Source organism: Lycium barbarum, chromosome 10 (genome assembly GCF_019175385.1).
Source record: "Lycium barbarum isolate Lr01 chromosome 10, ASM1917538v2, whole genome shotgun sequence".
NCBI classification, from domain to species: Eukaryota; Viridiplantae; Streptophyta; class Magnoliopsida; order Solanales; family Solanaceae; genus Lycium; species Lycium barbarum.
The window spans coordinates 20,784,954-20,807,889 of NC_083346.1; the positions used below are offsets into that span (position 1 = coordinate 20,784,954).

Here is a 22,936-nt window from a genome sequence, read left to right on the forward strand (position 1 = left end):
TTTGAAAGCATAGACAATAGCAAGTAGCTCTTGCTCTGTCACTGTATAATGCATTTGAGCGTCGTTCAGCGTTTTGCTTGCATAATAAATTGGGTGCAATATTTTGTTGATCCTTTGACCAAGCACAGCGCCAATAGCAAGACCACTAGCATCACACATCAATTCGAAAAGTAGAGACCAATCCGAAGACACAACAATAGGGGCTGAAGCCAATTTCAGCTTCAACTCTTCAAATGCCTTGATGCATGTCACACCCCATTCCTGATAGGGCATGATGGGCACCCGACCCCTTACTTAGAGCCGAGAAAACCCGCTAGTTCTCACTATGTTCATAATCTCACTGGACTCTTAAATCACGAAATGAAATGCATAATGAAAGCTTTCCAAAAATATTTTTTTTTGTCGTTCTCAAATCAAGTAAAATCTATAATCATATGAAACTTGTAAGATAATGCATAATGATACATCGACTTGCAGAGCCACTTACAAGACTGACATGCTATACACGTGACTCTGTCTGCAAAGTCTCTAACATGCTATATACCATAACATAGATACTCTGACTCGGCAACACTCCGGAAGGAAATGAAGCACGCCAATCCAGCTGGAACATCTTCTAGCAATATCCTCTACTCATCTGTATACACCTGCGTGGCATGAAACGCAGCGTCCACAGGAAGGGACGTCAGTACAAGCAATGTACTGAGTATGTAAGGCATGAATAGTAACATAATAAGGGATATAAAGTATGAAAAATAGCCGAAGGGAAATATAGAGCATATCGTAAGATAAAAGAATAACCTGTACATATGAGTGCCTCTTAGGACGGATGCCATGCATGCTAGCTTTCTTTCGAAAAATATATAAATATTTGCAAATAAACTGCCCGACCATATAGGTACGGTGTAATGCTGCCCGGTCATTTAGCCACGGTGTGATCATCATTAGCCCGCGTCCAGGCCTCCCGCGTCCGGGGTAATCATAAACTGCCCACAGCAGTGGTGTGTCTGCCCGGCCGCCTATTGGACGGCGCGGTGTTATACTGCTCGGCCATGTAAGCACGGTGTTATACTGCCCGGCCATGTAGGCACGGTGTTATTAAAATACATACATAATTATAAAGCATGCATGAGAGCCCAAGTGAAAGCTACAACTCTATCGGAGTGACGTAAAGTCGGTAACCTCCGATCTATATTATGAAATAATCATCATCGATATATCTCACCTCGAAGGAACAATTCATGAGGTGAGGCCAACAACAATGAGCAACTCAAGGAAATCATGAAATAAACTCGATAATCTCATAATAGCATTAAAATCATAAGCTTTGGAACTTGTCGAATCAAAATCATCGTCATCATGCGCATCATAGAAAACATCTCATCTTCTTTATTCTTATAAAGCATACTCATCTTCAGCGTCATAAGAAACTCTTGGAATCATGAAACTTTAACATTTGAGGATAAAGACATTATGGAAAACATCTCATCTTTAGTATTGTAGGGAACTTTTAAGAATCATGATAAAAACATGTCCACCCTTGTTGTCATAAGAGCTTACAAAATCATAAACCTCTGTTTTGGAAAAATGCGGACATTTTGGGAAAACATTTACGGGTTATCGCGAAAGGAATCGTGCCTTGGAATCACAGACTTCTAACTTTTGAAAACAAAGAGGCTATGGAAGCATTTATGAAATCATAACGTAGGAATCATGCCTTTGAAAGAAAGGGACGAGCCTTAACATACCTGTTCAACCTCCTATTGGCTACGCTTATGTGTCCGAGCTCGTAAGTCTACATTTAAGAGGATTCACAATAACGTTAGCCTCTGCATCGCACACTTGTACCAAGTTTCAAATTATACTATTCTATATTCTGCCGAAAATCGGGCAGCATCTCCCCTGTTTATATGCCCAGCCCGAATTCTCAATTCAACAACTAACACAACAATAACAAGACCAACATCAATAACATCATTTCCCATATCAAATTATTCCATAGAACATCCCATATGGTGTTCGTCCCATATTTTCACCAACAGAATTAATTTACAACAATTTATCAACTCCTTCTCCGTAAATAAATTAAGATTAACGTTAATAGCAAGAGATGCATACCTTTATCTCGATAATAATGTTATATCTTCACTCCTCCACCTTGACCTTAAGCCACAGCGCATTAATACACAATTTCGTAGTTGCAACTATACGCCGTCTGGACCGAAATTTGGGAATTATACCTGGTTTGGGCTAAAATTTGGTTTGGGGAGTTGGGGAGAACTCTCCAGAATTTTGGAGAGGTTTTTGAGGTGTTTTGTGAAGAAAATGGGGGCTTGGCCCCTTTAAATAGAGCTCCAGAATCTGCCTGCACCGACCCTGAAATCGTTCAGCACGATCGCGCCACCTTTGGGCGCGTTCGCGCAGACCAGTTTTTTCTGACTGCGCGTTCTTTCGGTAAAAAGGTCATAACTCTTGATCCCGATATCGTGTGAGAACCCACGACCTATGGTTGGAAATATAATTCAATTATCTACAACTTTCATTCTTTGTGTTTTTCCAAATTCCAAACTTATAATATCGGTTTGGCCCCTCCAAGTCAGATCATCCGAAAACGTTTCCTTAAATCGTCCTTTTGGAGGGCTTATTCCCATATTTGGCTTAAGGGTCCTTCTTAGGACTTGATCAACTTTCCATGTACTACTCGTATGTCTCTTCATATGTCCTTTACAAAACTCCAGTGTGTGGGCCCCGCTTAGCTTGCCGCAACGAGGGCTTTTCGTCTAGTGCCATATGAACCAATTCACCCCATATGGTCTCCAGATGTCATATATGTTGTTATTACATTCTTATAATATAACCTCCATCCTGACTCTGAGCCTCAAATTTTGTTCAGCGCGTTCGCGTTGTATTGGCCCTTGGCCTTCTGCGCGTTCGCGCCACTCCCTGGTGCGTTCGCGCAAACTATTTTCCTGGTTTTCCAGACCGACTTGTAACGTCCATATCTCCTTACCCCGATGTCCGATTGGGGAGTGGTTTGTTGAGTTGGAAACTAGACTTCCCAAACTTCACTTTAGACTTTTGTTTCACTTCAAAACTCTTAATATACTAAAACATATTCTTGCCCAACTTTCCTTCAAAGCCTCGGAAGCTTGATCTCCTTAGTTCACTGGTTTTCCAATCCTCCTATAACACCTATGATCTTGTATCTTCTCGACAATAACTCCGATGTCTGCAATTGAATAGATAATACCTCACGAATCTCAACGTACCGAAGTTACGGGGTGTAACAATGCACTTTTCATCAAAATTGAAATTCAACTACTTTTCCAAAAGTTTGCATATTGGATTTTCAATCTTTGAGAAGTCTTTGATGAACCTTCTATAAAATCCAGCGTGCCCCAAGAAACTCCGAACCCCCTTAACTGAGATGGCTGGAGGGAGTTTTGAAATCACATCGATCTTAGCTTGGTCAACTTCAATCCCTTTCTCGGAAGTCTTATGGCCAAGGACATTTCCTTCCTTTACCATAAAATGACACTTTTCCCAATTAAGAACAAGGTTTGTTTCTTCACACCTTCGTAACACCCGATCAAGATGGTCTAAACACTCATCGAATGAATATCCCACAATGGAGAAATCATCCATGAATATTTCAAGAAATGTTTTCACCATATCGGAGAATATGGACATCATACATCGCTGGAAAGTAGCTGGGGCATTGGAAAGACCAAATGGCATTCTGCTGAAAGCGAATGTCCCATAGGGACAAGTGAAAGTAGTATTTTCTTGGTCTTCCAACGCAATGTTGATTTGATTATACCCAGAGTACCCATCTAAGAAGTAATAATAAGACCTTCCGGCTAGCCGATCAAGCATTTGATCAATAAAAGGCATAGGGAAATGGTCCTTGCAAGATGCAGTGTTTTGCTTCCTGTAGTCCATGCAAACTCTCCAACCGGTGACAATTTGTGTTGGTATCAACTCATTCTTCGAATTAGGGACAACAGTAATGCCCTCCTTCTTTGGTACACATTGAACTGGACTCACCCATGGACTATTGGCAATCGGGTAAACCACCCCAGCATCTAGCCACTTAATAATCTCTTTCTTTACCACCGCTTACATCGGTGGATTCAGTCTTATCTGATGCTCAACACTTGGTGAACTTTCCCCTTCCAACTGAATTCGGTGCTCACAAATTCCGGAGGGAATCCCCCGGATGTCTGCAATAGTCTAACCCAAGGCCCTCAAATGTTTCCTCAAGACTGCGAGATGTCTTTGAGTCTGGCCCTCATTCAGAAGTGATGACACAATAACTGGGAGAGTACTATTTGCTCCAAGAAACTCATATCTAAGATGGGATGGAAGTTGCTTGAGTTCTAACTTTGGTGACTCAATAATTGAAGGTTTTTTCGGAGGAGTTGTTCACTTCTCTAGATCAATAGACAATATCTTGGGCTTATAAGAGTAAGAACTCAAACCGGTGAGTGAGTTTATCGTCTCAATATATCCCTCCATCTCTTCTGCATCAAAATTTACCAAGATGGCCGACAATGCTTCACCTAAGCATTCTTCTTCCATTTTGAACTCCACCGCTTCATCCACCATATCAAAAGAATTAATAACGGAAATGCTTTGGGCATATGAGGAGGAGAGACACAGATGCGCCAATGTGGAGGTGTGAGAGGTTAGCTATGGATGGTTTCAGAAGAGGTAGGGGTAGGCCGAAGAAGTATTGGGGAGAGGTGCTTAGACAGACATGGCGCAGTTTCAGCTTACCGAGGACATGACCTTAGATAGGAGGGTATGGAGAACTCAGATTAGTGTAGAAGGCTAGTAGGTAGTCGTAGTTTTGATCTATAGTCTATAGTCCTTTGATTCTTGCTACTATATGTTGTTTCTTATACTTCGATTATCTTATTTATTATTTGTGGTAACTACTGTTTCCTTTTGTCAGACTGCTCTATCATGACTTATCCGTTTCTTTAGTTTCGTTTTAATTTTGCTTTGAACTGCTTGTCCTTATCTGACCTTTTTCTCGTCGTGTTTTCTCTTGAGCCGAGGGTCTTTCGGAAACAACCTCCCTATCTTCCGAGATAGGGGTAAGGTCTGCGTATACTTTACCCTCCCCAGACCCCACATTGTGGGATTTCACTGGGTATGTTGTTGTTGTTGTTGCCTTGCATTTATAAAAGGAAACAAAGTACAATATCATCAACAAAGTACAACCGCATATGTATATTCTCATAACTGTAAAGGGAAGCAATTTTCTTCACAAGCTATTTCTACTGTAATGTATACTAATGTATCTGCATAATGGCGTACACAGAGAAGGGAGAGAGTTGTTAATAGCATTGGGGGCAGAGGCGGATCTAGAATTTAAATTATAGGGGTTTAACATCTTAAATTTTTAGCACTAACCCATTATATTTCTAAAGTTATGAATTCATATTTACTCTTTATAGTAATTTTAGAAAATTTTGACACATAAATTTATACCCCGCATCAAAAGTTTGAGGTTTAATTGAACCCCAAGTTATAGAGCTCCATCCGCCTCTGATTGGGGGAATACTACAATGAGCAGGAGTCTCTTTCATATTAAAGAAAGTCTCTAAAAGAAGGTAAGTCTCTAACAGAAAGTATACGAGGCCAGTCAATTTTCGTAAGTGATTGGTCATCAAGTTTTTCCACAATATAAAAGTTTTTTGAGAAAAAAATGCACCTTTTACACAATATAAAAGCTGTTGATGCACATTACATATTTCTTCCCTTTTCATCTACATAATTGCTTTTCGCTTTCTTTTTCTCTGGTAACTAGAATGTTTCCATTTGCCAGATTATCTAGTTATACTGAGAATCTCATAAGTTCCGTTTCCTTTAAATAGATGAACCAGCAGCAGATATTGCTCACCATCACACCAAAACAGAACTTCAGCAGTCTATCAACTAGTAATATGAACAAATATTTTGTCCCGTTGTTTAGTTTCTTGTTTCTATTTTACTGAAAAGGCCTACTTTAACTTGTGAAGCTTCCACTTTTACTGTCCAATTTGAATATTGAAAAGAATAGGTGGAAATGAAAACACCCTTGTTCTAACTGTCAAAGAAACAATCAGAAATTACGCCCTACACACAGGGAAAAAAAAAAATATAACTTCTAACATCCACAAACTCTTCAAGACCAGCACTTGGTAAAACATAGTTGGTCTCATTTACTCCAGAAAACTATGATTCCTTATAAACTGATGTCCCTCTTCCTCTACAAATGTGTTAAGTATTTAAAAAGAAAATAGTGGATAAGGTCCTTAGAATCTTCAACCTTTACATTGTTTATAAAACACTAGACTTTGAGACAATTTCAGCTGCCCAAAGTAATTTGAATAGAACTGCCTTATTGTATGCTACGTTAGCAAACTTAGGAAAATCATTATTTTCTATGAACACATACCTATTTTTCAATATTTGACAGCCCAACATCAATCCCTAACAGAACGTGCAATCTAATATAGTAAGCTAGACTAAAACAAGATGAGCTAAACCACTTCATATTCCTTGTTGAAACACATGAAACTAAGTACTCATAATTACACAAGAGAAAAAAGTACACTAATTTTTCTCAAAAATTCCCAAGCACCAGATTGAAGATTTTAAATTAAACAATATGGAATATCAAAACATAGCCACTACTTCTTTATAACAATATGTATTACTCCCTCCATCCCAATTTATTTAACGCTCTTTCCTTTTTAGTCAGTCTCAAAAAGAATGGCATCTTTCTATATTTAGTACTCCCTCGGTCCCAATCTATGTGACGGTCTTTGGATTTCAAAGAGTCAAATGAAGTATTCTATGGCTGCATTTGTTTTATATGACTTTTAAACATTTTAAATTATTAATTACAACTTGTAGTACTTTTTACAGATTCTATGTCCAAATATACAGTCAAAATTAAGAAGTTTGAATCTTGAAAAGTGAAAAGCGTTACACAAATTGGGACAGAGTGAGTGAAGATTTAGCTTCAAACTTCCTATTTAATCTTTAATGAGATAATTTATAGCTATAGAAATTTCTCTGTCTTTATTTACAAGTTTTAAAAGTCTTAGTTTTTCTTTTAAACTCCATATCTATTCAAACACTTCTCTCCATCACATAAAATTGAGATGGAGAGAGTAATATATATATTTCTAAACATGCTTACCTCTGTATACAGATTTGGAGTGGAAGAAAGTAATTGGAGTTGGAAAATACTCACAGTGTGAAGCATAACATCAAGCCAAGGAGCAGACTTAAGAGGACTAACACTAGCTTCTCCAACAATACTCACTATTCTCACTTCACCACCTCTCTTTTTCTCTGCTTCCTTCATGTCCACATGAGCACCTACAATTCTGCTACCTGTAGTAATAGCTCTGACTTTCCTGCGAGAAAATATGGACCCTTTAGTTTTCTTGCAGTGTAGAATAAAAGGATTTGGAAGAAGTATGGCGATGTTGGAACTCCGGTTAACCGGAAAAACTGCCTGGGAATTGGTGGAGGAGGATGGTGCTACGTTTACTCTCATGGTTCGTTATGTTGGTTGACAAAAAACGTGGTGAATGGGTTGGGTATTTATAGTTTCTACTACTTAAGAATTGTACTCCATCCTTCCCCAATTTGTTTGACACTTTTGTCTTTTCGAGAGTCAAACGAGTGTTCTTCCAAATTGTTTGACACTTTTGCTTTTCGAGAGTGAAACGAGTTGTTCTTTGACTGAAATTTTTTCACATGTCTTTTAAATATTTTAAATTATTAATTACGGTTACTTATAGTACTTTTTACGTAGTTTCCAAATATGTAAATTTTATTTCGAAAAATTTAAAGATTCTATGTTCAAACTTAAAAAGCTTAACTCTCGAAACGTGAAAAGTGTCAAACAAATTGGGACAGGAGGAATATAGTTCTTTAAAGTCCCTCGGTTTATCCAAAAAAAAAAAACAATTTGAGATAATGGTAAAATAATGCACCTAAAGTATCTTTTTTGCAAGTTTATCATGTGTTTGTGTTTGAACTATCACCAACTATTTATTAAAAATATACTCCAAAATTAATGAGTCAAATGCCATGTAGTTGAAATTTTATGGGTAAATAAAGTTGTCAGGTGCTTTTTGACGATTGTATTCAAATACTTGATCTAGTCGGCTTCGGAGTGCGTTTGATAAATGGATAGGATATTTTTTATGCTTAGTTGGTGAGTGAAAAATATTACTCCCTCTTTGAACTAGAGGGAGTACTTTCTCCATCCCATTTTAACTTTAGTTTTAGCTCAAAAAAGTTTATCCTAAAATAAATATTGTTTTGAGAGTTCAAGGCTAAAGTTGACAATTGCTTTTATAGTTTATATTTTATTTTCAAAAATATTCAGCTTTTCAGGAATTGTATAGTTGTTTGGAAGTCCCTAAACTCATCCAAAGAAAATTCTACAAAATGTGTTTGGATATTGCTTGACTAGTTCCACGAGGCCCAGGCTTATCAAAATCAGTGTTTTAAAAGGCGTTTTCGGGGCGTACCAAAAATGCCCCGGGGCGATGGGTCGGGGCGAAAGTCTCCAAAGGCGTACGCCCAACAATTCGGGGCGTACGCCCGGGCGTTTGGGGCGAGTTTTTTTTGTTGGGGCGTGTTGGGGCGTAAGCCCAGAAAACTTCTTCAAACTAAAATGAAATTTGTTAAATAAGTCCTTAATATAATGCCCAAATTCTCAAAAGTCAACATGTAATTACTCAAATGTTTTAAAAAGGAACTGAAACATTAAATTTAAAAGTCAACACCTTTTTTTATTGCTAGAATGTCTAATATATATTCTTTTCCAATTATTTATCTTGTCTTCTACTATCTCAAAAAAGTAATGAGCAGTCACTTGTACTTGTAAGTAGCATATAATAGATTGCTCTAATTAGTTTTTTTGTGGGGATGGAGCATATATATATATATATCACTTATTTATAGTTTTCTTCAATTTTTTACACTATTTCACCTATTTAAAAGTATTTATTATAATTATATCATTTTATAAAATACTAAACATTAAAACCCCATGGGGCTTACACCCCGTGCCTCGGGGCTTACGCCTCACTGGCAGACGTAAAAATATTTTCAAAAAACTACTCATAGTGTTTTTGCCGAGAAGCGGACTATATACGGAAAATTAGGTCTCAAACCGTAGAGTGAGATAAAATTAGGTCTCAAACCGTAGAGTGAGATAAAATGTTTTTGCCGAGAAGCGGACTATATACGGAAAATTACAAAAATAATAAATGTAATCACATAAAAATGTAATAAAATACTCCCTCCGGTTCAAAAAGAGTGTCCACTTCTCGGCAAGAATGAGAATGGATGAGGGAAAAAGACATGGTGTAGTTGTCAGCATTTTAAATGACCCAACTTTGGACTATATAACCTGACATACACTTTAGGTCCAAAATAAAGACAAGTTATAGGCAAACCTTAAATTTTCACACCCCCCCCCCCCCCCCACTTTCTCATCTCTGTTCTGGCAGCCAGTTAACGCTCTCCTCTTTCCTCTCCTATGTCTCTTCGCCCAATGCTGGCGCCGACAAGCCACCAGCCGCCGTCCTCATCTCCATTTTGATATCTCTCTTTCCTCTCTTGTTGTAGCCCAGAGCTTACTATTGGCTGGAGTAATGGACACGGTGTTTTTACAGCAACACAAAAACAGAGGCGACACCGGTGACCTCGCTCGTCTCACCACCTGAGACTGCCATCAACCACCAGTGACACCACTCTCATCGCTTCAACCACCTTGAAACACCATTAAAAGCCACAACTCATTCTTCTTTCTCTGCCACGTACTAGCAAGTCAATTTTAGAGACTTGATTTTCAAAAAGATCGACTCATCAACAAATTTCAACACCCGTTTATCAATCCTCGCTGAGATCGAGATTTTCAGTTTTTTCCTTCAAGAAATATCCCCAAATATGTATAATGTGTGTGTAATAATTTTATAAATATATAGTGTGTATACATTATACATTGAGTATACGTTGATTATACATTTATTATACACAAAGTATACATAAAATATATATATATATATATATATATATATATATATATATATATATATATATATATATATATATATATATATATATATATATATATATATATAATGTGTATATATATTGTACAAAAGTGTATATATGAAGTATATAATAAATGTATATATTGTGTATAATATACATTTTGGCAACAATATGTTTTTTGATTTTCTGTGGTCATCCGGTTATCAATATTTTTACTGGATGACTACTTATGTCCTCAAACCCTTCCAATCACTACAACCGCCGCCACAATCACTTTCTCAACTCGTTATTACCATCACAGCCGCAGTTTGCTATTATTCCGCACAGTGTTCGCTTTTGCCGTTCCTTCTCCACTCGCGACTACTCGCAAGTTGGTGACATCATCAGTCACTCGGTGGTTGAGAACACGGAGTTGTTGATCACCGAAAATTGTTGTCCATAATATCAATACATGATTGTCTTTGGTAGACGTACCGATGCTATAGTTATAAAAGTGATCATTATATTTAACCAACTATAGTTTAATATACTTTAATTAAGCTTGTCCTCTCTTCAACAATGTCGAAGATGCTCTCTGCAACAATCAAATGACCATTGAGGTATATATAGTTCGACAAAGTTTAGTGTTTAAGAAATTAAGAAGTTAACGGAAAAAAAGCATTCAATTTTGGCAAAAGAGTGAAAAATTAGCATATTTATAAGTCGTTCAAGATGAAGGCAATTTTAAGCATTCAGTGATATTTTTACCTCTCATGAACAATGGGGAAAGGATATAATAACTTAGAAACTTCTATCGGGCTATATGTAAAACCAATCGAGTAGACTTGATATGAGTCGTTCGAGAACCAGCTCTCTCCAATGCGTTCAACCTATTAGCCTCCATCTAAGCTATTTTTTTTAAGATCTGAATAACTCCAAAACTCTTGCTACATTATCTCGAGCTTGATTTGTTCTCTTTCCCTACAGAAAATGTATTAATAACTATATTTGATGGAATAATTGAGATGGGCTCCTGCCATTTATGCATCACAATATGATCAAACATTTATTGCAGCAAGTGAGCAAACGATGCTAATAATCAGTATAACTGAAGTCTATAGTAGTCATATTTCATGACTTTACATCCCGATAGTTGAGAGTTAAGTACACATTACAAGATTACAGCTCAATCATTTTTCACTGGTCTTCTGCTAATCAAGGCTCAAAATGAAAAATGTTGAAAGCACCAGCTTGCTAGCATCATGGATGTTCATCATTAATTGCGGTCCGCGGGTGCTTGCTATACCCCTTAGTGTTGGTTGTTTAAATGATTTCTAGCTTTCAGACGTTGGTAATTGAGTGAACACTTGATAACCCATATCTGCACATGTAGTTACTGAAAGAGGCCCGAGACACTGATTGAGTAGCCATCCACTGTAGAAATTATCAAATCACCAAATGTGTTGAAGAAGAAAGGAAACGGAAATGCAGCAGATATGAGCAAAGAGAAGAAAGAGACGAAATATGGCATTGGGCCATTTAAAACATTGGGCTCAAAGAATTATCCAACTCAGGCCCAAAGATGACATCAATTTTCAGCTGATCAAAGTTCAGCCCAAATAATGATTTCATCTCAACCATCCAAAGTTGACAAAATCACATGAGCCACACGATCAAGACAATCTTGATCAATAAGCATATTTAGATAGTTATGGGAAGATTTCATTATAGATAGGACAAAGTTTGTTATAGTATAACAAATAGAAATTAGACAAGTGTATAAGATTTTTTCATTATTCTTTATTTTTGAATTGACTATTGTTTGTATATATAGGCATGTCTTGCAATGAAATAAACAAGCAAACAATTTCCAATTCCAGTGTTTTATTTCATGGTATCAGAGCAAAAGCTCTAAATCATCTCTAATCAAACTCATACAACACATCAGTCATGTCTAATAACAGGGAAAATTTCCCAGCTAATGTCACTGCAGGACAAACTTCCACTGGTACTGGTGTAGACACGTGATTTCTGACCCTCCCGGAATGTATGAAAAAAAAAATTATAATATAAGTTTTGTTTTCATTTGTGACAAAAGCAAGAAAATTTACCAAAAAATACATTTTTTTTTTATATTTTAGTTAATTTCCAATTTTAAAGATTGTAATAAAAGAGTATCGAGTAACGGAGTATTTTTAATCTTGCTTTTTAAATTAGGAGTAGTATTTTTATCGCTTAAAAATCAAAAATAGAACCAATAGTGTATTGCCACTTGGCAAAATTTCACTCTTCCACACAAAAAGCACATTCCATTTTGGGAAGGAATATTTCATTCTTCCTTCCCAAGATATTTTTTTTACACATGGGCATTTTGGAAAAAAGGAAAAAAATAAGCACACTTAAAACCCTACATCTAGACACACTATAAATAACTAAAAATAGAAACGTAATGGACCCTAGAGTCCATCATCATCAGCAACCGTAAGACTCTAACATCATCAATATCCAGCCGCAACACACTAAAAAACACACAGAATCAGCTGCATACAAAAATGAATCAACAAGTCCTTCTTCATTTTTTCTAGACTAAGCACCTAGACTACGTACACTAAGCAACCACAATAGCTCATACACACAAAAACTAGCAACTCTTAAACCTCCATAGCCATGAAAACAAGCTCTTAAAACTCCATAGCTACCACCAAACACCATATGGATTTCCACCGTTGGTAATGTCTCTTGTTCGAGGTCGCCGACGTGATTTTTGATTTTAAGTCGGACTCCATTAAAGGTCCTGCTTTTGTCACGATTTTTCTCATCTTTTCCGAACAAAGGTTTCTGTTGATGTACTTGGAGATTCATCAAATATATTAAAGGCATTTGGCTGCTGTAAAGGTTCATTTTTATATATCTTACTCTCTTAGGTTCATTTTTATATATCTTACTCTCTTACTTTGATTCATGAAAGCTATCTTGAACTACTAGTTTTGTTATTCTTCTTTCGTGAAAATGATTGCCATGTTTAGAATTCATTTAAAACAATACCTTTGTTAGCTGGGTTAGTATAACTTGGACTCTAAATGTTTAAGATTTGTTTCATTTATAAAGGGAAATTTTATGATTTTTTGTGAATGCCTTTCCATCTCTCTTTTAGCGAGTTAAATGCAATCTGAGTTGATATTAAATGTCTGCATGTGTATGTAAGTTCTCATTTTTATTGGCTATTGGCTTTAATGGTAACTGAAAGATATATGGATTTGTCAAACGATTTTTTGAACAACAACAACAACAACAAAAAAAAAAAAAAAAAAAAGAGCTCTGGGGTTGATAAATGAGGAAATAACATCATTTGGTTATGTAGATTTAATAGTAATTAACTCATGTCTTATTTTGACTCACTGGTATATTGCATTTATTTATCTTAGTTCAATTCGTTCTGCCAGTTATGTTTCTGTAAATGCCTTATTCGGTCTAATTTGGTCTGATGCATTTAACTGGGCAAGGGGATCGATCTTAAGCACGAAAAAGAACATTTGTCGGCTTAAACAAATATTTAAGGCCTAATCTATATATAATATAAAGCTAGGCATAGACAAGGTGATGTGGCACCTCTCTATGGCCAGCATTGCTCTTTATCTTTTTTGTGGTTTTTTTGCCTTTTTCTCCTATTTTTTCTGTTTTTTAAATATTTAAAAGTGGCTAAATAATTACATAATTAACTGAGAAGGAAATAATTGCATTATTAAATGAGGGGAAGCTTGAAAGTTTCCAGCATATGAACCCACGATTTAACTGTTACCAGAAGCTTAAAAGTTTCCAGCATATTACTATTTCTTTATTGGCAATAGAAGAATGAGCCATTTCAAGGGTTGCTGGTTTCTTATTTTCCAAGATCGCATTTTTTCTTTCTTTCTAAAAGCTATTCCTACTGTTTTTGTTTCCGTAAAGTGTTATTCCACTATCTTTTTTCTTTAGGTGTATATGTGGAAAACATAATACTTTATTATAAGAATTTTTCCTCCATAACTCATATGTATGGTTGGGTTTATAATTTTCGTCAGTTTTAATTTTCGTATTTCTTCGTCATTCATCATCTTCTTCCCATCTTCATTTATAATATCTATTGCTTTCTCTGATTGTACAACCTGACTTATTTGATTAGGGTAAGCTAATAGATCTTTACTTTTGTGTCTTGATTGCAGAAGAAGATTCACGAGACTTTTAAAATAATTTGGTATGAAGAGCATTACATCATCGAATACATGATTGTTCTCAAAACTCTTAGAAGCTAGATAAGGTATAGTTCCTTTGTCCCAATTTATGTGATATTTTTGCCTCTTAAGAGTTAAATTATGTAAAGTTTGATCAATATTTTAATTTGAAACTAGATTTTGCCATATTGACATGAGAAGATATCCATATTTCAATTTTATAATACTTAGTTGATTTAATCCAACATAAAAGTCAAATTAGTCACATAATTTGGGACGGAAGGAGTATATTTTTTTCCCTTTTAACTCAAGGTCTTAAATTGTCCAATTGTTGCTTTTCTTTGGTTTTAACTCTAACCAGGATGAATTTTTATTTTATTTGGTGACATGTAATTAGGGTCGGATTGAATTTTTTTTGACAGATTTATAGATTGGTATCTATATATCTGTTTACAGGATCTACCAAATCAACAAATTATAAATGTTATAAAAGATTCGAAAAGGGATTAAAGAAAAAAAAAAGAATGACAAAACAAAAGCTACCACAATTCTTAAAAACTCCCATGTCATTTCTATTCCTACCGATCTATTCCCCTTGCACCACTACATGCGAGTTTGCTTTTTAAATTTGAAATCGTCATAAAAAAAAATTGACAATTTATAACTGTAAAATATTTCCAGATATTGAGCTATTCATTCCTATAAACTTTTTGAACTTTTTTTTTTAAATTTTAGGTCGATGTGATCAGAGAGAGGCTCACGGCTAACAAGCACGTGTGTTCATAATTTTTTTATGGACAATGTATTCAATATCTTTGTGTATTAAAGAAGAAAAAAATGGCTGGCTTTAAAATTATTCCTTAATATTTTATTGATCGGCATGTAAATATCATTAGCTTTCTTAAATTGATTTACTTCGTACTTTTCGACTTGTAATTTTTTGAAATTTTAATATTTTTATTTGTGTCAAGTCAATGGGCTTGTATAACATTTATAATTTGTACTGTGCATGAAATCTGGAAGAGAAGTTCATAATTTGTAGAAGAAAGAATAGGGGAGGCAAAAAAGTACTAATAATTGGCTCATAACTTCTTATAATTATGGTAATTAACTGTTGCATAGAAAACTTTTCATTTGTATACTTTACTACATTCTTATTGAATATGATATATGGCTAATAAATATACAATTACTCGTAAAATAACCAAAAACCGTTTTAATTTTGAATCGTAAAAAGGAGTTACTACTAATACACAGTACGCAACTATTCCCTCCGTTCACTTTTAATTGTCCACTATTCTAAAATAGATTTTCACTTTTACTTGTCCACTTTCGCATATCAAGAGAAAAAAAAATTATTTTTCCTGTTTTGCCCTTGGCATTAATTACTCATTCCAAATCATTTTTCAAATCCAATACAATTATACACCAATTAATATGGGTATCATGGTAAAATATGAACTTTATTTATTATTTCTTAAAGAATGTACAAAGTTCATAATGGACAAGTAAAAGTGAAAGGAGGAAGTATTGTTTTGCAGACAGAACCTCTCTTTATTGCATTACTAAATGCACAGCCAAATACTGCAATTGAGAATTGAAAAAAATGGGAGAAAAAATAGGAAGAAGTGGAGTATTAATTATTGAGCCATTTAATATTATTAGAAAGATACATTGAAAATAGAAGGGAAATTACAAAAAAAAAAAATAGAGAAAAGTAAAAAAAAAAAAAAAAAAAGAGATAAATATGATTCTTGGCTTATGAGAGGTTTAAGACCGACAAACATGTTATGTTATTATTGCCCTTTTTCATCTTTTTTTTCTCCATATATTTCTCTTGCTTTTCAGTACATCTACAATTGTTATGCTTATTAGCATGTGTTCACTTTTTGTGCATTTATCTGTAAAATTTTATTCCCTCGGAAGAAATAAATATTTTAAGCTAAATGTGGAGATTATCTATATTTTAATTTATTTATGACAAACTTTTTGTATCTTTTATTTTTCTTTCATTAAATCTATGATTCTATATGTGTAAAACAAATTCTTTTCGACCGCGCGAAGCGCGGGGAAGTACACTAGTTAATTAATAAATGTGAGTTGAGCAAGATGGGTGCGAATTATTTCAAACCCCGTTGTCTAGTATAAAAGAAAAGAGCGGAAAAATCAATTGTGAGGGAGCGAGATGGGTTGCGAACACGTTTCAAAGCCCGTTGTCGAAAGAGTGAAAATTAACCAATTAATAATAAAGTCTCGGATTTTAGAGACAAACAACTGTTTCTAACGGAAGACTCTTTAGGCATGTCTTAAATTGTGTTGATCATGTGGACTGACCTGTTCCTTAGTTAAATGCATATAATTAAAGAAAAGTCACGTGGGTCATCCCGCTCCTTGACCCTCTAATAATAATTGTGTTGACCATGTGGACAGAATTATTCCTTGGTTAAATGTATATAATTAAAGAAAAGTCATGTGGGCCACCCCGCTCCTTGACACTCTAATAATATAATTAATGGAAGACCTTGTGTGCATACACGCTCCTAAGTTTAAAACAATTAAAACCCGTTTTATCCAAGAATTAATTATAACCAATTACAAGTCGATAAAAGCGACCGTGCTAGAACCACGGGACTCGGGGAATGCCTAATACCTTCTCCCTGGTCAACAGAATTCCTTACTCGGTCTTTTGTTTTCACAGACCAAAAATAAAGAGTCATTTCTTTTTTATTAGGGATTCAATAAGGTGACTTGGAAAACCAAAACTCAATTCCAAGTGGCGACTCTACAAATAAAATAATCCCTACTCAAAACCGTCACTTCAATTGGAAAAACCCTTTAATAATAAATCTTGCGTGTTCTTCAGGGCGCGAAAAAGGAATGTGACAACTCGGAACATTGATTCAAACCATGCTTATTATCTACATTCTTCTAATACTCCAGGAATGGCATTCATTAATAATCCATTTGATGGAAGGGGTTATCAAGGGTGGAAGAAGACTGTTCTCATTGCTTTGTCCGCTAAAAACAAAATTGTATTCATCACAGGTGCACATATTGCACCATCAACAGATTCCAGTGATTTTCAACTATGGAGCAGATGTAATGACATGGTTATATCGTGGTTGCTGAACTCTTTGTCAAGAGACATAGCTGATAGTGTCATATACTCCAGATCTGCTAAGGAGCTCTGGACAAGTCTTGAACACAGATTTTGCTAATCTAATGGGGCTAAATTATATCTCTTACAAAAACAACTAAGTGGATTAGCTCAAGGTACTTCTAATGTTGCTGCATATTTCACAAAATTGAAAAGATTATGGGATGAGCTAGATTCACTAAATGCTAACATTAAATGTAGCTGTCTTGGTACTTGTGAAGGGAAAGATAAGTTACAGAAATCCCTAGATGATGAAAGGTTTATCCAATTTCTTATGGGGTTGAATGATGTGTTTTCACAGGCAAGGGGAAACATTCTTATGCTAAACCCCTTGCCCTCTATCAACCATGCTTATTCTCTCCTTCTCTAGGATGAGAATCAGAGGGAAGTGTATGTGAACCCTCTAGTTAACACTGATTCTTCTTCTTTTATGGTGGTAAATCAACCCCAAAAATCTTTCAGAAATGGTAAAAAAATCCAAAAAGGATTAGGTTCTTTCCAAAGATCTAATGTTGGTTTTAAGAGGAATGGTAATGCGGGACAAGAGTTTCCACCTAACATCTACAGGGCTAGAAAAGTAAGTATAACCCTGATGTGTCTTGTGCTTATTGCAAAAAGGTAGGTTATGTTATGGATGACTGTTATAGGTTGATAGGGTTTCCACAAGATTTTCAGTTCACAAATCAAAAAAACAACAACCAAGGAGACAACAACCAAGTGAACAAAAGGGGAAATGCAGTCAATACATCAGAAGAAACAGAAAAAACCAATGCTTACAACAATGAGGATCTGAATTTCATAAGCCAGCACCTTAATAAGAATCAGGTTGCTTAAGTTTTGCACATAATCAAACAAGTTAAGCTAGGAGAAGGAAGTTCAGGAACCACTTGAGGTTCATAAATCAATTGCAATGTAGTGGCTAGTACTATATCAAAATATTCTGGAACTTGTTTTTTAATTTTTAATTCAAGCACCTGGATCATAGATTCAAGTGCTTCTGAGCATATGTGTTTTGATTCCACTGGATTCATGTCTTTAACAACCCTTGACAAACCATTAAACATCAATTTTCCTAATTCTCATACCATTACAGTCACTCATATAGGACAGGTTTCTATATTTCCTAGTCTTATCTTGAAAAATGTTCTTTATGTGCCCAGTTTTAGATATAATCTTTTATCAATTAACAGATTTTGTTGTCAGTTTTCTATTACAGTTTTATTCACTTTCCTTGGGTGTCTCTTGCAAGGCCCTTTATTGAAGAGGCCACAAGCTTTTGGTGAGACAAGACTTTATCTTCTTCGGCCTAGTCAATCTAAGTCTAGTTTTTTATCACAAGAATATATTTATTTTCTGTCTTTAGGAAGCCTTAATGTCAATGTTTCTAGTAAAAGTTTAAATTCAGTTCCTGTTTCTAAATTATGTTGTAATAGTGTAAGTGTTTTTACTAAACTGTGGCACATTAGGCTAGGGCATTTGCCCTTTTCATCAATGAGAAATATCAGTTTTATTCAATCTCCTTCTTCTTCTGATTGTTATTGTGATATTTGACCCTTAGCTAGGCAATCCAGACTCCCATTCCTCACCAGTCATTTTCTTCTACATCTAAGTTTGATTTAATTCATGTGGATACTTGGGGCCATATAAAGTTTCAAATTATAACAACTATAGTTATTTCCTTACTATAGTTGATGATTACACTAGGTGCACATGGACCTATCCCTTGAGTACAAAAGGAAATCCATTCTCAGCTTTACAAAATTTCTTACACATGATAGAAAGGCAATTCAGTACTAAAGTAAAGATAATCAGATCTGATAATGCTATGGAATTGGGTAAAATTTTCAATCACAAGGAATTGTTCATCAAACATCATATGTAGGAACCCCTCAACAAAATGGAATAGTTGAGAGAAAACATAGACATTTACTGGAAATTGCAAGGGCTTTGTTATTTCAATCTAAACTACCTTTAGTACTGGGGTGAATGCATTTTGATTGCTACTTATTTGATCAATAGGTTTCCTTCTAAGGTACTTCACCACAAATCGCCTTATGAAGTTCTTTTTGGGCATGCACCTAGTTATACTTCTTTAAAATGTTTTGGTTGCTTGGCTTATGCTTCCACTTTGAGACAAAACAGGACTAAATTTGATCCAAGAACAAGGGCTTGTGTTTTTATTGGTTATCCAAATGGGCAGAAAGGTTTCTAACTTATGGAATTGGCTACTAAGAAGATTTTTCTTTCTAGAGATATGATATTTTATGAAACTATTTATCCATTTGCTTCTACAACCAATCACTCTACTTCATTTTCAGTTCCTGATCTTGATAACACTGATCATCATCATCACTTTTCCACACCTACTTCTTTTCCTCCAGTTACATCAGATGATCCAACTTCTACACCTTGCACTCTCATTCATACCACATTTAATTCCTCAGATTCCACTCCTACTTCCTCATCTACTTCCTCTCCAAATTCTTCTACTTCTATTCCTCTTTCACCAACTATCCCTAATACTTCCACCTCTGCACCAAATATCCCATATTCTTCCATTCCTAATACCTCTTTACCAACTCTCCCTGATACTTCTACTCCTTCATCACCATCTATCCCACCTATCCCTGCTAACCAACCCATTGCACCTTCTACTATACAATCCAGTAGGTCAAATAAAGGTGTTCACCCTAGTTATTTGCAAGATTACTACTGCAATAACATCTTTCTCAGTAATGTCACTGATTTTTGTCTAGTTACTCCTACTCAACCCACTACTCTTCCTATTAACACTTTTTCTTCATCCAACCAACACGTACTTCATTCAGTTTCTTCCATTACTGAACCAAATAGTCATTATCAGACTTCTCAACACCCTGGTTGGAGACAGGCTATGCTTAATAAGGTAGACATTTTGCAATCCAATCATATTTGGTACATGATGCTTTTACCACCTAATAGAAAGGCTTTACCTTGTAAGTGGGTATACAAGGTCAAGCATATTTCTGATGGAACTATTGAAAGATTAAAAGTAAGGTTGGTTATCAAGGGTGATATTCAAAAGGAGGGGGTTGACTATACAGAGACTTTTCCCCAGTTATCAAGATGACTACAATAAGGTGTTTAATTGTTATTGCAGTCAAGAAGAATTGGGACATCTCACAGTTTGATGTCAATAATGCATTCTTGCATGGTGAACTACATGAGGAAGTCTACATGAAATTTCCTTCAGGTTTCAATTCTCCTAATCCTAACTTAGTATGCAGACTAAGGAAATCTCTATATGGCCTGAAGCAAGCTTCTAGGCAATGGTATGCTAGATTGGCAGGGGCACTTAGTTTCAAAGGTTATGTTGCTTATTTAAATGACTATTCTTTGTTCTTCGAAGTCACGGAGGATCTTATTTTTATCATTGTTGTATATGTGGATGATATCCGCATTATAAGCAATCACACCTCTAAAATCACTAGTCTCAAGCATTTTCTTAATTCTGAGTTCAAAATCAAAAATCTTGGTCACTTGCATCACTTATTAAGGATAGAAATTCTTAGAGAACCACAAGGTGCTATTCTCAGCCAAAGAAAATACACATTGGACCTTCTTAATGAGTTTGATGTTTCTCATCTTCCTACTGTTTCTTCTTCTTTGGACCTCTACTAACTGATCCTACTCTTTATAGACATTTAGTAGGTAAGTTAAACTATCTCACACACAAAAGGCATGATCTTTCCTTTGTTATATTGACTTAAAGTCAATATATGTAGCAACCTTGTGTTGGTCATTTCAATGCAGCTTTAAGAGTTCTACAATACCTGAGAAAAAAATCCTAGACAAGGTCTATTTATGTCTTCTAATTCTTCATTCTCTTTGATTGCCTTTTGCGATGCTGATTGGGCTTCATACAAAGACACTCGAAGATCAATCAGTCGTTTTTTCATCAGTTTAGGCGGTTCCCCCATTTCCTGGAAATTAAAAAGGCAAGCATCAATTTAATTATCATCTGCAGAGGCAGAGTATCGATCTATGAGAAGATTGGTAACTGAACTTATGATTGCTAGCAGATCTCTCCATTTCTCCATCTCTTCCAGTTCCGATCCATTCTGATAGTCAAGCTGCAATTCATATTGCTCGCAACCCCGTCTTTCATGAGAGAACCAAACATGTGGATCTTGATTGCCATTTTATCCGACAACAATACTTGGCTGCTTAATCTCTCTTTCATTCCTTCCTTCGCGAGATCAATTAGTCGATTTGCTTACCAAATCGTTATCTGGACCAGCACATTTTGGTGTTCTTCGCAAGTTGGGCATCATTTCATTCCCCTCCAACTTAAGGGGGATGTAGAAATTATCAAATTACCAAATGTGTTGAAGAAGAAAGGAAATTGAAATACAGCAGAATGACCAAAAAGAAGAAAGAGACGAAATATAGCATTGGGCCATTTAAAACATTGGGCTCAAAGAATTATCCAACTCTGGACCAAAGATGTCATCAATTTTCAGCTGATGAAAATCCAGCCCAAATAATGGTTTCATCTCAACCATCCAAAGTTGACAAAATCACATGAGCCACACGATCAAGACAATCTTGATCAACAAGCATATTTAGATAGTGATGGGAAGATTCAATTATAGATAGGACAAAGTTTGTTATAGTATAGCAAATAGAAATTAGACATGTCTATAGGATATTTTTCATTATTCTTTATTTTGAATTCACTATTGTTTGTATATATAGGCATGTCTTGCAATGAAATAAACTAAGCAGAAATTCCAATTCCAGTGTAGTTCTTTCATCCACGTGCCCTTCAGTTACCTTTCCCGATACAGAGTGTACTACTGGAATGCTAGTCGAGTGATACCAGCTCAGTCTATGCATAACAATGCATCAATATTACTCAAGGATATGGTCAGGACTCAGCTACCCAATTTAAAATAAATCATGCAACTTTCATGATCATGCTGATGACTATAGTTGATGAAAAAATACATGTAAATATAGTTGATACTGAAACATGCAACAAATTGGCATTTTGTTAAATCGTAAGATGTAGGTCAAATAATTTGAAAGCTCTCCAGTTCACAAAACTGAACTTGCTTACAGGTATGCGCTCATCCTAACATATAAATAGTATAATCCTGAACTAGTTTTCAAGACATTCCTTCCGGTCTCAAATCATACAATATGCTAGTTATCAAAATGAGCATCTGGGGATAAGGTCTCAACTTACCCCTAATCAAAAACTAAAACTACTATTACAAAGTATCAAGAATTAGTTGACGACCGTTAATATATACCAACCAAGGTTTAATAGTGTATGTTGATGATGTTAGCTCAAATATATTTATCGAAGGTAGCACGACTTTATGTCACTCCGAGAGTTCTAGTTATTCATCTTATTTATACATTGTATTTATTTATACATATGCACATTGACCCATGACCAGAAGGCATTATATTCGCGTATATTATATGTATATGGGGTATGGGGAAAGGGATAGGCATTATA

The 22,936-nt window shown here is 35.4% G+C and overlaps 1 protein-coding gene and 2 long non-coding RNA genes across 3 annotated transcripts; 1 reads left to right on the forward strand and 2 right to left on the reverse strand.

Moving 5' to 3' along the window:
* Nucleotides 1-413: 413 nt before the first annotated feature.
* On the reverse strand, nucleotides 414-7,561 carry LOC132615964 (uncharacterized). Its single transcript, XM_060330560.1, has 2 exons — nucleotides 7,253-7,561; nucleotides 414-647 (listed from the first exon to the last, which is right to left on the reverse strand). The coding sequence occupies exons 1-2, from the start codon at nucleotides 7,559-7,561 to the stop codon at nucleotides 630-632; spliced, it is 327 nt and encodes a 108-aa protein (XP_060186543.1). The 3' UTR covers nucleotides 414-629.
* A 4,604-nt stretch (nucleotides 7,562-12,165) lies between these two features.
* LOC132614923 (uncharacterized) lies at nucleotides 12,166-15,240 on the forward strand. Its single transcript, XR_009572506.1, has 3 exons — nucleotides 12,166-12,954; nucleotides 14,262-14,356; nucleotides 15,006-15,240. It is a non-coding gene; the product is annotated as an uncharacterized LOC132614923 (long non-coding RNA).
* A 5,666-nt stretch (nucleotides 15,241-20,906) lies between these two features.
* Nucleotides 20,907-22,243, reverse strand: LOC132614922 (uncharacterized). Its single transcript, XR_009572505.1, has 2 exons — nucleotides 21,473-22,243; nucleotides 20,907-21,389 (listed from the first exon to the last, which is right to left on the reverse strand). It is a non-coding gene; the product is annotated as an uncharacterized LOC132614922 (long non-coding RNA).
* Nucleotides 22,244-22,936: the final 693 nt, after the last annotated feature.

Coding starts and splice junctions, on each gene's coding strand:
- LOC132615964 (XM_060330560.1), bottom strand. CDS start 7,561: ATGAGAGTAAACGTAGCACCATCCTCCTCCACCAATTCCCAGGCAGTT.